At 38.2% G+C, this 17,409-nt stretch overlaps 1 protein-coding gene across 1 annotated transcript in view; it reads left to right on the forward strand.

The window, feature by feature from the left end:
- Positions 1-17,409, forward strand: part of LOC133646109 (myelin transcription factor 1-like protein) — an 83,948-nt gene that overhangs the window by 48,060 nt on the left and 18,479 nt on the right. The window contains exons 5-9 of the mRNA XM_062041130.1: positions 2,675-2,902; positions 11,757-11,875; positions 15,107-15,175; positions 15,697-15,759; positions 15,880-15,963. Of these exons, the coding sequence (XP_061897114.1) occupies positions 2,675-2,902; positions 11,757-11,875; positions 15,107-15,175; positions 15,697-15,759; positions 15,880-15,963 (563 nt within the window). The remainder of the gene's footprint in view (positions 1-2,674; positions 2,903-11,756; positions 11,876-15,106; positions 15,176-15,696; positions 15,760-15,879; positions 15,964-17,409) is intronic.

The raw sequence follows: 17,409 nt of genomic DNA on the forward strand, positions 1-17,409 counted from the left end.
CCATTGAAATAAATTACAAATCAATTTAATTGGTGCTTGGTCCCAAAACAGAAAATAGTTTTATGATTATTGTAATATTTACCTTTGAGAGTGGACTTCTACTGTTTCTCCTTCAAGCTGCTTCTCCGGCAAACACCATCAGCAGCTTCTCCATATTTTCATGGATAAATGTCCGACGCTTAGGTATTTTTCAACGTCGTTGGCTCGCGTTAGACTCATTGGGCTTCAGTATGGTGCAGACTAGCAGTGATACGCTGCGAACTCTTTCCAAAGCCGTCACGTTTTTGATTATTTATTTCATTACATCCAATGACCATCATCCACTTCTTCTTCCCAGCGCTATCCTTCACACTCACTTTCTTCCTTCCCCTGGTTGGAAAAATAAAGTTATGTCTATCTCTAGCTACAAGCAAATGCTCGCAGGTAAGACCAGGGGCCGTACTTATCAAGCTTCTTAGAATTACTCCTAAGAAGTCTGCTAAGAGTTGACTTAAGAGTATAGAAATTCTTCGCTGAAAGCTGCACTTAAAAGTTAGTTATCAAGTGTCTTACTCACACTTTCAGCGAAGTGTAGGACTGAATCTTAAGTGTCACACTCAGAGCTGAATTACGACATTACTATGTGCCGTAAACGGAATTTTAGGTGACGTCATTTCTGTGTCCATAGAAATGACCAATCACGGAAGGGAATCCGTTGTCTAAGAATAAAGAAATATCTTGGAAATATTTAAGTGGACAATGGGAGTGTATATTTTGACAATAAACTGCAAAATAATACGAAACAAACTAGTCCCCGCCGGCACTCACGCTACCGCTCCCTCTCTTCTATCGCCCACACACTCACTGACGTCACTCACCTCACGGCCACACACATACGCTACTGTCATAAAATTTCTTTCCAATTCATTAATTAGGCAACTAATTTGAAACTGGTGTGGGTGGCTCTATATATACTAGCCCACTGCAGACACATGCAGAAATCAACAAGGAATGGAAAAGTATTAAATCTGTGACAAAAATAATATCCGCTCTGTCTAAACGATACCGTTTGATCAGCTGCTCGTCATCAAAAACAAAACAAAACATTGTTCCGTTCCCTGAACGTTCGCGCACGTCTCTCTCGCCTCAGTGCCATCCCCTGCTGGCAACTCCTAACCACTTAAGACACCTCTGAAGGTCTCTTAAATATCGTGGAGAGTAGGAGTGATTCTTAGACTTAAGAACGTTGATAAAAAGCTTTTATTCTTAAGTTTGAGAGTAGGACTAAATTTCGCAAATTCTCAGGACTTAAGTGTAAAATGGCACTCTAAGAAGCTTGATAAGTACGGCCCCTGAAGTTTGGGGCGTATCTTACGGGGTTCACTGTGACATTTGCTATGCCATCTAATGGCGGGGATGCTTGTAACTCACATTTTTGCTTGTAACTTAAAGCGACAGACAGCTTTTATGTCAAAACACTCTTAAGTTGAGGTACAACTGTAGTTTTAACTACCTGCACACATTTTTTTTTCTGCACAAATAATAACTTTGCTTCTGTGTATACCAGTCTATAGATGGAAAGGTGAGACTAGTAACACAACTTCCAGCAATGTGGTCCACTGTGTGTTGCTACACAACGTGGTTTTGTTTCTATTTTGGGGTTTGCGCCCGTCCAGTTCCAGCCATTGCTGCTCATCACAGCTCTCAAATGCAACCCCTGACCCACAACCCCCATCCCCCAGTGCCCATATACATTAGAGTCACAGACATGCAGCATGCATGCACAGTCGCGCATTCATGCTGCTGAACACTCGACAGCAGGCTGCAAAGAAAGAGGGAGACAGTGAGAAAGGAGACGCGTCCTTGAACACTTGGACATACAGTACAGGAGCTACAGTACTTTATTATTACAATTATTCTGGACAGAATGTTTGAGTAGAGCTGCTTTTCCATATACCGTATTTTTTGGAGTATAAGCCGCACCGGAGTATAAGTCGCACCTGCCGAAAATGCATAATAAAGAAGGAAAGAAAACATATATAAGTCGCACTGGAGTATAAGTCGCATTTTTTGGGGACATTTATTTGATAAAACCCAACACCAAGAATAGACATTTGAAAGACAATTTAAAATAAATAAAGAATAGTGAACAACAGGCTGAATAAGTGTACGTTATATGAGGCATAAATAACCAACTGAGAACGTGCCTGGTATGTTAACGTAACATATTATGGTAAGAGTCATTCAAATAACTATAACATATAGAACATGCTATACGTTTACCAAACAATCTGTCACTCCTAATGGCTAAATCCCATGAAATCTTATACGTCTAGTCTCTTACGTGAACGAGCTAAATAATATTATTTGATATTTTACGGTAATGTGTTAATAATTTCACACATAAGTCGCTCCTGAGTATAAGTCGCACCCCCGGCCAAACTATGAAAAAAACTGCGACTTATAGTCCGAAAAATACGGTATATATTTTTTTCAGTTCAGTCATTATTTAGTACAGCTATGAATACAAAATGTTTGGCTGTTATTTAATTCCAGTATCTCTCTCTCTCTTTCTCTTTTCTCCCTTTCCTTACATCCCTACATGTGTTACCTCCGATCATCTTCCCACTGAAAACCCTAAACTCAACACACAATTGCATTTCAACCTCACTTTCACCATCACCATCGCATCCAGAGTCCCGGCCTGGATGTTGACGAGAACGGTACATTGGACCTGAGTATGAGCAAGCGTCTGTGCAGCGGCGCGGGGGACTCTGTGCTCACCCCTCTGGAGCCCATGTCCCCCCAGAGGCAAGCGGCTCTGCTGGGCTCCCGCTGCTACAGCATGGGGGACGCTGCCGACTGCTGGGACCTGCCAGTTGACTACACCAAGATCAAACACATAGATGATGACGACAAAGAGGTAAATGAAAAAAATACAGAAAAAGTTATTTATTACTGTGCAAATGATTGTGCTGGGTGGTACTTCAACTTAAGAATGTTTTCAGATAAGAGCTGTCCCTCAACTAATTGTTATGCTTTAAGTTACAAGCACAAATGTGAGTTACAAACATCCCCGCTATTGGTTGGTGTAGCAAATGCCACAGCGAACAGATAAGTTAAAGTACCAATGATTGTCACACACACACACTAGGTGCGGTGATATTATCCTCTGCATTTGACCCATCAACCTTGATCACCCCCTGGGAGGTGAGGGGAGCAGTGAGCAGCAGCGGTGGCCACGCCCGGGAATCATTTTGGTGATTTAACCCCCAATTCTAACCCTTGATGCTGAGTGCCAAGCAGGGAGGTAATGGGTCCCATTTTTATAGTCTTCCGTATGACTCGGCCGGGGTTTGAACTCACGACCTACCGATCTCAGGGCGGACACTCTAACCACAAGGCCACTGAGATCCGACCAAAACATCTGGTCTTACGACTGGTGAGTGTAAATGACAGTGCCAAGAAGAAGAAGCTAATGATATTAATCTAATTAAAGAAAATAATCTTTAAAAACATGACCAACCGTGTCGCTAGCTCACTTGGCAAAGCAATTGGAGCGTATCACTGCTAGTCTGCATCATACTGAAGCAGAATGAGTCCAACAGCAGTCAAGGATGTTGAAAGATACCTAAGCGTCAGACATGTATCCATGAAAATATGGAGAAGCTGCTGATGGTGTTTGCCAGAGAAGCACCTGGAAGGCCAGTAGAAGTCCACTCTCAAATGTTGTACATGATTCAATTCAGTTCACTTCGGTTGTATTTATTTATTTCATTCATAAAAATCAAACAAACAAAGAAAAAGAAAAAGAAAACAATCAACACGTCATTTAAATAAATTATGAATGAAAATGAGCAAAAATAAATTAAAAAACGTATATTAGTTTCCCCCTTTTCTTACAAATACAGCAATTGACTACTAAGCCATATTTTTTTAATTTTACAAAAATCTTTCCATTATCGTGATTTTTACTTTTTTTTAAGATTTAAATTGTTTTATTCCACCATCACGATGTTCCATAAACTAACAACTCTGATTGAAATACTTATTTCCATGATCAATGTTCTAAATGTAGATTTATTAAAGATCTCAGTTCCTTTCAGATTAATAATTACTTCTCTTTTTACAAATCTGTTTTAAATATTGTTTGGTAGATTTGTTGCATGTTTAGGATATTATACTCCAACATTTCATGAAAATGTAATACCTTTAACTGTTTGAACATTGGCTTTGTGGGTTCCCTGTATGCATTTCCAGTAATGATTCTTAAAGCTATTTTCTGCAGAAGGAAGATTGGATTTAAATATGTTTTACAGGCCCTACCCCACACTTCAATACAGTATGTTAGATATGGATCAATCAGCGAGTTATACAAAATATACAATGCTTTTTGATTTAGCAATTCCTTCACTTTCTGTAAAATAGCAATAGTTTTAAATACTTTAGTCTTAGTATCATTTATATGTGATTTCTATGACAAATGTCCATCAATCATAGACCCAAAAACTTGATCTCTTGTGTTCTTTAAATCTCAACTCCTTCGACATATAATGAGCCATCCACACTTTTTCCTCATGTTGCAAGAAATCATACATTTCGATTTACTAGTATTTAAGGATAATAATCTATTTACATCAAACCATCTTTTAATCTTGATTAATTCATTTTCAACCACCTCTAACACATCTGTAATATTTGGTTCTGAATAAACAAGGTTGTGTCATCCGGGAAAAAAAATACACTTAAACAGTTTGGAAACCATGGTAATATCATTGACGTACATGAGGAACGGTATTGGTTCAAGGACTGGTCTTTGTGGTACTCAACTAACATTATGTAAGGCAGACTTCCAACTGTTAACTTCCACAAACTGCTTTCTGTCCTTCAGGTAACTTTTGACCCACTCATGACCCTCTCCTCTTATTCCATATTTGTACAGTTTGTCCAATAATAACTTATGATCGAGCGTTTTGAAGATCTACGAAAATACTTACTAAATATTGTTTTATATCTATTGCAGATGAAATGCATTCTACCAAATTAATTATTGCTGTTGTTGTTGAGTGATTGGGACAAACCCCATATTGACTATTACTTAAAATGTTATATATATATATTGATACATTTATTTTACCAGAGAGAAAAAAAATTCTCTAAGATCTTTGAGAAATGTGGCAGCAGTGATATTGGTCTGTAATTCGAGTACTGGTGTTTGTTTCCATCTTTGTAAAGTGGTATTACTTTAGCAATTTTTATATGATCTGGAAATATCCCTTTTGGGAATGATAAATTACAAATGGTTTGATAACTATGATGCTCTTTATAAATGTCATATTCATGTCTACATAATCGTTTGAGGTCATATTTGGACACTGCTTCACAGTTTTTAATATTTCAATCTTGTCTACTTTATCAAGAAAAATTCTGTTTATATTATCTATTATAGTATCTCCAGTTTTTTTTGTTTTCTTTTTGTCCTGTCCAGCTACTCAGGCAAATCATATTGTTGATGCAGATGCCCATATTTGCTGTACAGATTTACTTCGTTTCTCCAGTTTTGTTATCAACTTTAATTGTTGGTATTCGTTTAGCCAAGGTAGGGCCGATTTTTACAAAAAAATATTAAAATCCTTTACTATATAATTGTATCTAACATCTTTATTATCTTTGTTGAAATTATTTAGAATTTTAAGTTTTGCTTTTTCCTTTTTTAATTAATATTTAATTATGTCATACAACTTCTGTAGTGGTATGTAGTATATTCTATGGTATAGTTTTTATTAAAAAAATTAAATCTAAAAATTAGTTTTTTCTTCTTAAAAGACATGTTACTTCTTGAAATGGTTGTGTTCTCAAGGACCACGCACAAGTTAAATTAATTTCAATGGAAGACGTAACAAGCCTTTTAAAAAGAAAAACTGACTTTTAAATAAGAAGTACTGTTTGAAGTATAATACAATAGAACGCAGTACAAACTGCGGTATTTTTCGGAAGTAATGTATTAAAGATATACAGCATTTACTTTGGTGAAGAGACTAATGCGGTGTCTCCTTTGGCTGCTTGACTGATGATTTCAAAGCAAGTTATCTGTCAAAGTGTACCCTGTAAAAATTACAATAGATTTTGATGGATAACAACAGCAGAAATTTGCCAGAAATTTACCATATGTTGTACCGTTTTTCAATTTGCAGTATGTGTGCAAACAAAACAAACAGATTTTACGGAAGAAAAAAAAGAAGCTTTTGTAACCTGTAACCCGTTGCGAAAAGTTAATTTTATATTTTTTATTCCAAATGATATATTGAGGATTGTGTTGAATCGTGAATTGTTTCTGAATCAAATCGTCAACTCGAGATTCGGAATGAAATCATGAGTTCTTGTAAGATTCTCATCCCTCAGCCATTCATCATAAACGCGTAACTCACCGGGTCTGCCAGAGAATAAGAACACTCAGTGTTGCCAATTTAGCGAGTAATCAGAACCTCCTACATACTCTTTTGCACACAAAAAAAGTGACTGCGGGGAGACTTTGGCAGACTCCTAGACAAAAGCATGTTCCGCTCTTCTCAAGGAGCTGCGAGTGCTGGATTTATAATTGCAAGGTGTTCCACTAATGTCGCCTATTTAATTTGATCATGTTAACGGTAACAGCTCATGTTGCACCACACTTCACAAAAATAAGTAAGAAGAAGCAGAGCTCAAGTATTTATTATTTCCTTAACAAGATGGCGATGAACACAAATAGCAACAATAATGAGAAGCTATATGACACATTCTTCCAAAGACTTTCCAGCGTGATTTAGATGATATGGAGGTGTTTTTTTTTGTTGTTGTTGTTTTTCCAGACAGTGCAGTTGGCATGCTTCACTCAAGGCTGTCTGTGTTTGAGCTCCATCCCCCTCTCATTGCACATTGTGTCTCCTCCTCAAACATTTGCATCGATGTCTGATTGTCTTCCGGGTTTCTTGCCTGCTGTCTGGCTTGCTGTTAAATTAGAAAACCACTCAACAAGTCATAGTTGGGACTTTCTGAGATCTCCTAATGGATCTGAAAGTTAATTGATGTCAGCATTACAGTATATGCTCAGTTAGTGTTATGTTACCCACATCACACTGCTGCTTTTTTTTTTTTTATATATATATTTTTTATATTTTGCTCTTCTCTGAGATGAATTATGCAAAGTAGCACCTTGGGAAAGAGTCGGAATAGCTCATCTCATCAAAGAGCTGCTGGAAATCAATGCACGACTGCTGGGTGCATCTGTCGATGTGCACAGACACCCCAGTGTGTAGTATGTGTGTGTGTGTGAGTGGAGGGGACAAGAAACTCTGTGTGTGTGTGTGTGTGTGTGTGTGTGTGTGTGTGTGTGTGTGTGTGTGTGTGTGTGTGTGTGTGTGTGTGTGTGTGTGTGTGTGTGTGTGTGTGTGTGTGTGTGTGTGTGTGTGTGTGTGTGTGTGTGTGTGTTCTTGTATTTCTACCCTTCTTGAGACATCAACATGGAAAAGTACCTTCATATGAGGACCGGTGAACAAGTTAGGAACCGAAATTATGGTCCCAATACGGTAAATCATTGCAAATGAGAATGTCTCATTTGCACCCCTGGTGGTGAAATCTATCAAAATTAGGGTGGTCCCAAAAAGGAGGGATTTTTCAAATTGACTGTGTGTCGCTTTTAAAAGTGCTCCCCCTCTGGTCAACATATGAAATAACGAGTGTGTGTAAGAAATTGAAAAGCGCCCCCTTTGGCCAAAATTGGAAAAAAATAAATATATAAAAAAATTATATACAGACATACTGTAATAACTTGAAGTAAATAATGAAGATTAAAAACCAATTGCAAACAAAAATAAATAAAATAATTAACTAAAAGCAGTCTTTTTCTCACAATGCGTCTACTTTTTTTTAAATAAAATTGGGCCCAATTTCTCATATTCTTTCTGTTTTTGTAACATTGCAATATTTTCTCGTAAAATTACTACTTTTTAATGTAAAGTTATTACTTTTTAATGCAAAATGGTGACATTTGTCATATCAAATTCTGACCTTTATCACAATATTGCCAATGTTTTTGTTGCTCTTGTAAAATAGTGACATTTTTTGAGTAAAATTCTTACTTTTGTCATAATTTTGCCAAGTAAAATTCCGATTATTATCATAGTATTGCCAACATTTTAAAGTTTTCTTATAAAATTGTGACCTCTTGTCAAGTAAAATTACGACTCTTTTCATAAAATTGCCAACATTTTAAGCTTTTCTTGTAAAATTGCGACTGTCATTGAGTAAAATTCCAACTTTTATCATAATATTGCACGAATGTTCAGTTTTTCTTGTAAAATGTTGACTCGCGTTGAGTAAGATTACGACTTTTATTATAATACTAGAGGTAGGCATTTTTCAGAGGTCTCAAGAAGGTTACAAATACAAGAACGGGCGTGCGTGTGTGAGTGTGTGTGTGTGTGTGTGTGTGTGTGTGTGTGTGTGTGTGTGTGTGTGTGTGTGTGTGTGTGTGTGTGTGTGTGTGTGTGTGTGTGTGTGTGTGTGTGTGTGTGTGTGTGTGTGTGTGTGTGCGTGTGTGTGTGTGTGTGTGTGAGATCCCAAGTTAGCCTACTTTTTTTGCTTAGCGGGCCTACATGTGTGCATGTGTCATTCTCTGTACTTCCCCTCCTTTTGATTGGAGGAGCTGCATGACCCAGCTTGTAGTAGGTGGGCAGCAATTTGGGGCCATTTCTGAACCTGTCTCTTCATAAGCAATACTGTACTTACACTGCGGGCATGGGAGAAAGGAGAGGGAATTGCATCAACTGCCCTGCTTGCACACACTGCAGACAAAACACAGTCTCATGTATGCACTTTAAAGCAGGCTGACACGACACGGTATTGCCATCTAGCGGTAGAATGGAGCATTACAATGACAAGGCAGACAACTCCCTCAACAATATACTGTATATCTGCATTGATGAGCAGAATAAGTAATTACACATGTATCATGTGTTTGCCCGTGTATAAAATACATTGAGGATGTGGATGACAATTATGAACATATAAGTATTCCATAGCCACCAACTCACATGTAAAAACAATACGGTTTTTGCATGCATCTGGTAATGTTTTCCAAATTTCTATGGAAAAAAACTTTAATATGGTTTCAAATTTTTTAAATGGTATTAACATACCTAAATTATGTGATTGTAAACCAGTTCCCCCTTGCATGTATACACATGCTTCGTATCGGGTGTGATAACCTGGAAGCACAGTAGGTGTCGCTCTCCATGGTCAGAAACTTCACAATCTTTGCATGTTTATGTCTTGGTTTCATCAATAATGTGTTTGCTTAACCTATTGTTAATTTGTTACTATAACAATCTACAAGGTTAATATAGTTGGCTTCTCTTTCTTCCCCTCCATTTATCTGCTTTTTTGTGTATTTCAAATTATCATTACATATATGTATTTTTGCGTTTGAACAATTGTATTGTTGATAATAGAGCTAATTATTGTTATTATTCATTATCAATAGTGCTATTTCTATTGGTATTTGTATTGCTCATTTGTAGTGTAATAATGTTCATTTTCATTTCTGTATTATTATTCATTTCACTTGCTATCACTTTTACCATCATATTTGTACATATCCTTTTTAAAAAGTTAAAGTACCCATGATTGTCACACACACACACTAGGTGTGGCGAAATTATTCTCTGCATTTGACTCATCACCCTTGATCACCCCCTGGGAGGTGAGGGGAGCAGTGAGCAATAGCAGTGGCCGCGCCCGGGAATCATTTTTGGTGGTTTAACCCCCAATTCCAACCCTTGATGCTGAGTGCCAAGCAGGGAGGTAATGGATCCCATGTTTATAGTCTTTGGTATGACTCAGCCGGGGTTTGAACTTACGACCTACCGATCTCAGGGCGGACACTCTACTTGCTGATGTTGTTCTGTTGTTGTTGTTGTTGTTGTTGTTATTGTTGTGTTTGCTACTGTAATTGTCTCTCTGTCTTATCCCCCTCTTGTCTCTGCAATTTCCCCCTCTGTCTTCCTTTTTTTCTCTTTCTATCCCCTCCTGCTCCGGCCCGGCTGCACCAAATAATAATATAAATCCATTTAATAAAGTCAAATACAAATAAGGCAACAAGAGAAGTATCCCACACTTCTCTTTTGTAAAGAAAATGTGTACCGCCGATATGGGCATCTACGTTTGTACATCAACTATATGATTTGTCTAAGTAGCTGGACAGGACAAAAAAGAAAAATAAATTTGTTCGTCAAGAGTTCGAACCAGTGGCATCTTTAGGCTTTTTTTGTGGGACTGGGGAGGTAAATGTAAAATATACTTAAACCCCTAAATTGTTTGGTGTTTTTTGGGTGTTTTGCATACAAAAGTTCTGCTTTGTTTGACAAAGTAGTGTCAACAAAAATGCAGATAGACAATAGAAAAGTTGCCAGAATATGGGTTTTATTCATACAGCCTATCATTATTCATTTAAATATGATTATAAATATGTCAAGTTGCCCTTTACTTATTAATGTAAGGTAGAAATGAGCTAATTTGTGTTTCATAAATGGATAATAATAATAATCATACATCCATCCATTTTTTTCTACCGCTTCTCTCTCTCTGAGTCACGGGGGAGCTGGAGAAGCTGAATTAATACATATTTTTAAAATCATTATTAGTGCTTCTATTGAGTGATAAGCCTACCCTGTCTTTAAAAACAAATGAGGCCTCTGTTTTCAACTTTAATCTAGGGTCTTCGAATGCAGTATGTGCTGTGAAATGCAAAAGTGAAACTGAACATAACATTGTTGGGTGCTGCCACAAATACATTTATTATTTGCTTACCTTTCTTCTATTCCCTCATCCTGGTTCCCTAATGTTGCTGTGTGTGAATGTGTAAAAGTGAGATTTGAAGACGTTATGACGTCTGTTTACCACTTTGCATTTGTGGAAGGGAGTGTTGGTTGTGTTACACATTCCCAATGTGATTCAAACAACCACATCATCGGACTTTGATTTTAATTTAACTTTTATTACGTCGTTATTTATAACTGACGGATTTAAATGAAAGAAAGAAATCCTAAAATCTTTACGAAAGCCAAGGTCATGATCATATGCCCCTCCTAGTGGTTGTGGACAGAGACAACCATTTTGAGTGCTCATACTCTGTTTTCTCCCCACAGTCCAAAATCATGTATTTTACAATTACACAAACTTTAAATTGCCCATCGGTGTGAGTGTAAATAGTTGTTTGTCCATAAGTGTCAGAGCTTTGATTGACTGGTGATCAGTGCAGGGTGTATACTGCTTCTCACCTTAAGCCAGTTGGGATCAGCAGGTTCAGTCTGTGAACAGGAGAAGCAGTGAAGAAGATGGATGGATGTATGGACTTGGCTGTGGGCCCATAGGCTGGAGAGGGTGGCAGGTTTTACCACTGCAGACCAGAATATACAGATAGGAACTGGTAGTTTGAGAGTTGCCAGAGAGGTCTGAAGTCAGGTTCTTGATTACATTGTACTGTATGATAAAAAGCCTATACAGGATTGTATAAGGTAATTGTGTTAGAAATGTTTAGGCTCACAATCAGAAAGGCTCTGCCCATCGGTGCACCCATCAATTCTACATGAATAATGTACGGTAAATTACACAGCAGAAATGGCTACCATGCTGCATATAAAAAGGAAAGACTAAGGGTGTAGTTAAAGTTAATACTCATATCTATCATTACTAAATTTCTCTTGCTCTTCCCATTCCTTCCCTGCACTTGTCTTCGGCAGGATGACCTGGACCCCTTCCAAGACCTGCTAGAAGACCGCTCCTATACCACAGATGTTAACATACCCAGTCCCAAGCCTAAATTTGCTCAGTGCAAAGAGACTAAGAAGGACCTGATCACGTAAGAGCCCGCCTACGACCACATGTCTTTGCCATGTAAACTCCCATTCACATCGCTCCCCCCTCATCTATGGTCCATTCACACCTTCCTTACTTGCAGAGCACCATTCACTTCTACATCCATGCTGTTTTATTTAGCTTTATATTCTGCAATCCACAAATGAGTGGATTCGGACATCATCCGAATCCAAATTATAAATGAGCTCAGGAACCAGCGTCCCAACCACAAAATGAATCGCAGACAGTGAAGCTAAACTGGAAACAATGAAAATCAAACAACATCTCAGACCCCGTTTACACTAAACCGGATAAGATCATCCAGGGTAAATGACACCTAACCTTATTAGTGTCCACACACAACAATGCCACCGTTTAAGACCCCCGCCCCTCTCCGTCCGCCAGCGCAACACGACCTAGTACGCATGCGTGGAAAATGCGCACGTCATAGTCATCTCCAGTGTTGCTTTGTGTGCAAGTTCTTAAATTTAACTTATCTGAACAATATCCAGTGTTGTGGTATTTCAATTAACTGGAATCCAGTGTGCTGTGGGGCCCTATTGTAGTGAATCACACCTGAGACATCAAAAATGTATCCAATCTTTATTAGACACGTGAACAATGTGATAAAGAACATTTTACATCAATCAAACTAGGGATGTAGATATCTGGTCAGGACACTCCTCACTCTTTTGCCTTCACCTTCATTGTCCATTCCTTTTTGGTGACTTTATATACTCTGGACCTAGATGTCGAGTCCGCGACATACATGGTGGACAATAACTGATACAGTCTGCTTTGCCAGTCCAAATTAATTCACCGTTTTCCTCGACGGCCAGGTAATACAAAGCACACGCTACCTTTTGTATCACATCCACGGGAGCTCGCATTCTCGTTGTCTCTCCTTCGACAAATGGACGAAGTTTTTCGCTAAGTAGAATCACAGCTGACATTCGAAAGTTCTCTTGCCGTCTGAGAAGTGTAGTATCCCAAAAAGGTATTCATGTGTGATTTCCACAAGTACACGTAGAAGAATGAGAACCATGACATGTCTGGATGACTCGCCTCCATATTTCCAGTGTTTACCTCCGAGTTACGAAACCGCTTTATTATGAAGCTGGATGTGGCGCGTTCTTTCTGACGTCACTTCCAGGTGTGGCCGCGGTCTTTCTGGCGTCACTTCCTCTCCGAACTCACTTTGTAAACGATCAACGAGTCCATACAAAGCTAAGTGCCGGAGATTCAAGAAATACACGGCGCACTTACCCGTGTAAAAATTTGTCCGAAGACCTGGTTTAATGTAGCTAAAACGGGTCTTAGGCTAAATAATTATTCGTATAAGCGGTTAAACAACTTAGTGTAGACATGGCCTCAATCAACCCCTCTTTCTGTGATATTTACATGTTCTTTCTCCTTCCTTTTGGGCTCATAAATCTGTGTATTTCTCCTTTTGCCACTTAACAAGCAATTTCGCCTCACATCGAAGGTGTGACTTTGTTTTTCCCTGGTGGATCCTACAAGTCGACTTCTAATAATTGTTTTCAGTTTACCTTGACTATGCTGTCAAACGTTAGTCTCGCTCTTATTTTAATAATGCTATAATATATGGTAATATGATAACAATTAACAATAATAATAGCCCAACTATTTAGAAGGTGTAGCAATTAAAGATTAAAGGGCTAGTTGCAGCTCGCAATAGCTATTTATCACGTAGAAGAAGAAGATTTAAGCAGATTGGCTGTTTTGCATTCTGGAAAGTACTCTTGATCTTTCATCTTGTCAGCCATATTTTTTTTAATAAAGTAGTCATAACATACCACGGTGACGGAGGTGAGAGAAATTATTCATTTCCAGATGCATCACGATTGGGACATAGATTATTTAGAATCGACGGACAAACATCCAAATTTAGATTATTTAAATATGTTAAATCAAGTAATTTAGACGGTTCTGAAACGTGGAACTACCACTGACACACACAAAGAAAAACACAGCAGGAGGAGGAGATGAGAACCCACGCTAACCGCTAAGATGGCTTGAATGTGACGTAGTGAAACGACAATAGGATAAGTGTATTTGACTAGAGAAAATAATATGACAGCAATGTGAGCAATAGATATGATTGGGTAGATTTTACACACTTCTTTGAGTTGGGTGCTTACGGTGAATATATAATGATATTATTATACAATATAAGAATTAAAAATGCAGCAATAAACAGATATATAATTGAATCGTAGCCTCTGAATTGTAATCAAAATGTAAGGCGCCTGAACATTCCCACCACTAACATACCATAGTAGATCCCTGCCTGTTCAGCTATGGAGACCCCGATTTTCTCTGCTTTTAATTGTAATGAAGTCAGGTTTTTTATGGTATCTTGAATAGAAATTATTTTGATGGCGCTATCGTGAATAGAAATTATTTTGATGGCGCTACACTGCTGGGGGAAAACAGATATCCATCCATGCATTTTCTATGAAGTCAATTCACTCAACATTTTCTAGCTGTTATATGCTTTGACAAGACATACTGTCGTGTAACTGCATGATTTGTAAATACGATACTGTATAGGCCTGATCTGCTAAACCTGATAGCGCACAAAAAGCTGATCGACCAAGCTTGTGCGCATGCGATTGTCTCTCTTAGATGAGCAGATTAGAGTCTTCATGTATGTATATGCAGACTATATGCTTATTATTAGGACGCCCACAATACTTGGGGGACATGCATGTATAATCATGTAGCACTCTCAATGTGATTTATCAAGCCCGAAACTGTTTTGCACCACTGTTTTGTGTCTATATTTAGCACATTTGGAATGTAAGTGCAAACTGGCACAGTTACGCACAAATGGTTGCTGAATTTAAAATGTGTTTGATAAATGTGAGAGTCATAAGGGTTTGAGTATCAAAAAGGGGGTACCCTTAACGTTGTTATTTGCGCTATTGCGAATAGTAGGCATCTACTGTATACCATATGTCAACTTACTACAGTATTTTAGATATGAATTGGGTGCATTCACATGAGTACAAGTACGATACAGTAACACAAGCTAGATTTAGTTTGGAGTCAGCTTCCCTTGCAAATCCATCCATCCATCCATTTTCTACCGCTTGTCCCTTTTTGCATTTTCAAATTTTTTTCAGTTTGTGTGACTTATGCTACAATTGTTGGAGATTCTTACTGTATAATTGTTATTGTTTTTTTGCTAATGTTGGGGTATATTTTTCAGCCTCTCAGGTTGTCCATTAGCTGATAAAAGTATTCGGAGTATGCTGGCCAACAACGCGCAAGAGCTCAAGTAAGGCTTGAAGATGACTTGTGTTTGTATGTTTTACTGATTTTTTTTTTTGCTTCAGATTAATTTTTACCTTTTTTAATATGCTGTAGTAATATTTGACCATTATATTAGATAATTACTACTGCTATTAGGGGTGTCTGCATACCAAAAATATAAGAATACTAAAACCATTTAGATTATTATTTTTTTGTAAGAAGACTTTAAAAAAATATATATATATATACTGTATATTAAGACAAAATTCTTGTGTTGAAAATAATTAATTACTATAAAATACTAGTGAACACAGAAATGTTATCAATTACTTTGGTAGTACATATTTTAAACTGTAAACAAAATATTCACATATTACTTTGTACTCTGATTTATGAAACTGTAATCACATTTAATATATAAGAAATAAAGAAATATTTTGAATATATATGTACAATCACAATCCGAATGCCTTGTTGTTTTTACCTTTTGGGTCTATTCTCATGAAGATACTAGACCCTGAGCCCTTGTTGTGTTTTCTGCCCCAGGTGCCCGACACCAGGGTGCGATGGTTCGGGACATATCACTGGCAACTACGCCTCTCACAGAAGGTACAGTTTGCATCACAAAATATATATCAACTACTTGGTCCACTTTTATCGAAATATACAGTAGATCCAAATGTGGCCTACTTCTTGATCTTTGTAACACCTGTAACAATTGATGTGCAGTCTCTCAGGTTGTCCGCGTGCCAGGAAAAGCGGAATAAAGATCATCCACAGTAAAGAGAACAAGGAGGACCAAGAGCCAATCAGGTGAGCAAAGGACCCTCTTAAAATACGCATTTGACTTTTCCCATTACAAAGGAGAAAAAAAACAGTCGATTGGTCTTGGATGTGCGCTCATGGATGCAAAGATAAAGCCAACTTGAGAAGACATTAAGTTGCAGCTGCGATTCTGCAGTCTCTGGTGATCTCCTGCAGAGCCACAAGGAGGGAAGAGAGTGAGTGGCAAGCATGAGAGGCAGGGAGAGATTGATTGGAACGTTACCTAAATCCCTCGGTGGGCTCTCGGAGCTCCTCCTGCAGCTAAATTGATTTTTGTGGTGGCGCAGAACACAAACAACACACTTGGGCCGTTCTCAAAGTAAATGTTCTGGTGGATTCTAGGGGTGATGTATTACTGTACAAGTGTTACTGCCACTATGATTAGCTGACATTGAAATGTACTTTACCACCACTTAATTCACATTCATTATGTCGTTGGCTTATTTTATAACATCCGCTCCATAGTATGATATACATAAAGTGATGACATACTGTATCTCCATAATTTTATCTTTGGCTTCCCTACCCACAACTCAACTAGCAGTCCACTGTATCATATTGACTCACAATTCACCCGTTTTGGTTATTTGTCCATAGTGAAAATAACATAGTAGCGTGTTAAGTTAAAGTTAAAGTTAAGGTACCACTGATAGTCACACACACACTAGGTGTGGTGAAATCAACCTCTGCATTTGACCCATCCCCTTGTTCCACCCCCTGGGAGGGGAGGGGAGCAGTGAGCAGCAGCGGTGGCTGCGCTCAGGGATCATTTTGGTGATTTAACCCCCAATTCTAACCCTTGATGCTAAGTGCCAAGAAGGGAGGTAATGGGTCCCATTTTTATAGTCTTTGGTATGACTCGGCCGGGGTTTGAACTCACGACCTACCGATCTCAGGGCGGACACTCTAACCACAAGGAGGTGTGCTCATGTAGAGATGGGTACCTTTCCAGTGTGAACGATACTGGTACCAGGGAATCCATACCGTTACTCAACAGTACCAATTTTAGTCTTGATAAATGACTTTGGGCGTGCTGAATATTTGTGTTTGCATCTTCTGCCACTGTTGTGGGTGTTCTGATAATAAGCATATATTTTACATATTCATGAAGACATACACACTACATGGCAGAGGTGGGACCAAGTCATTGTTTTGCAAGTGACAAGTAAGTCTCAAGTCTTTGCCCTCAAGTCCCGAGTCAAGACAGGCAAGTCCCGAGTCAAGTCCAAAGTCAAGACTGCAAAGTCTCAAGTTTTTTGAGTTTCGAGTCCTTTCAAGTCCTTTTAACCACAGACTAATATATTTACACAGATTGTGTATGTTTTTTAAACGCTGTATTTATTTATTAAAACAAGTGCATTTGAAATTGCAGGGGAAAAAATAGTGCTGACATTGCACTTCATAATAGTACTATTAACCAGTCATTTTAAACAT

The sequence above is a fragment of the Entelurus aequoreus genome, linkage group LG03, assembly GCF_033978785.1.
Source record: "Entelurus aequoreus isolate RoL-2023_Sb linkage group LG03, RoL_Eaeq_v1.1, whole genome shotgun sequence".
NCBI lineage: Eukaryota > Metazoa > Chordata > Actinopteri > Syngnathiformes > Syngnathidae > Entelurus > Entelurus aequoreus.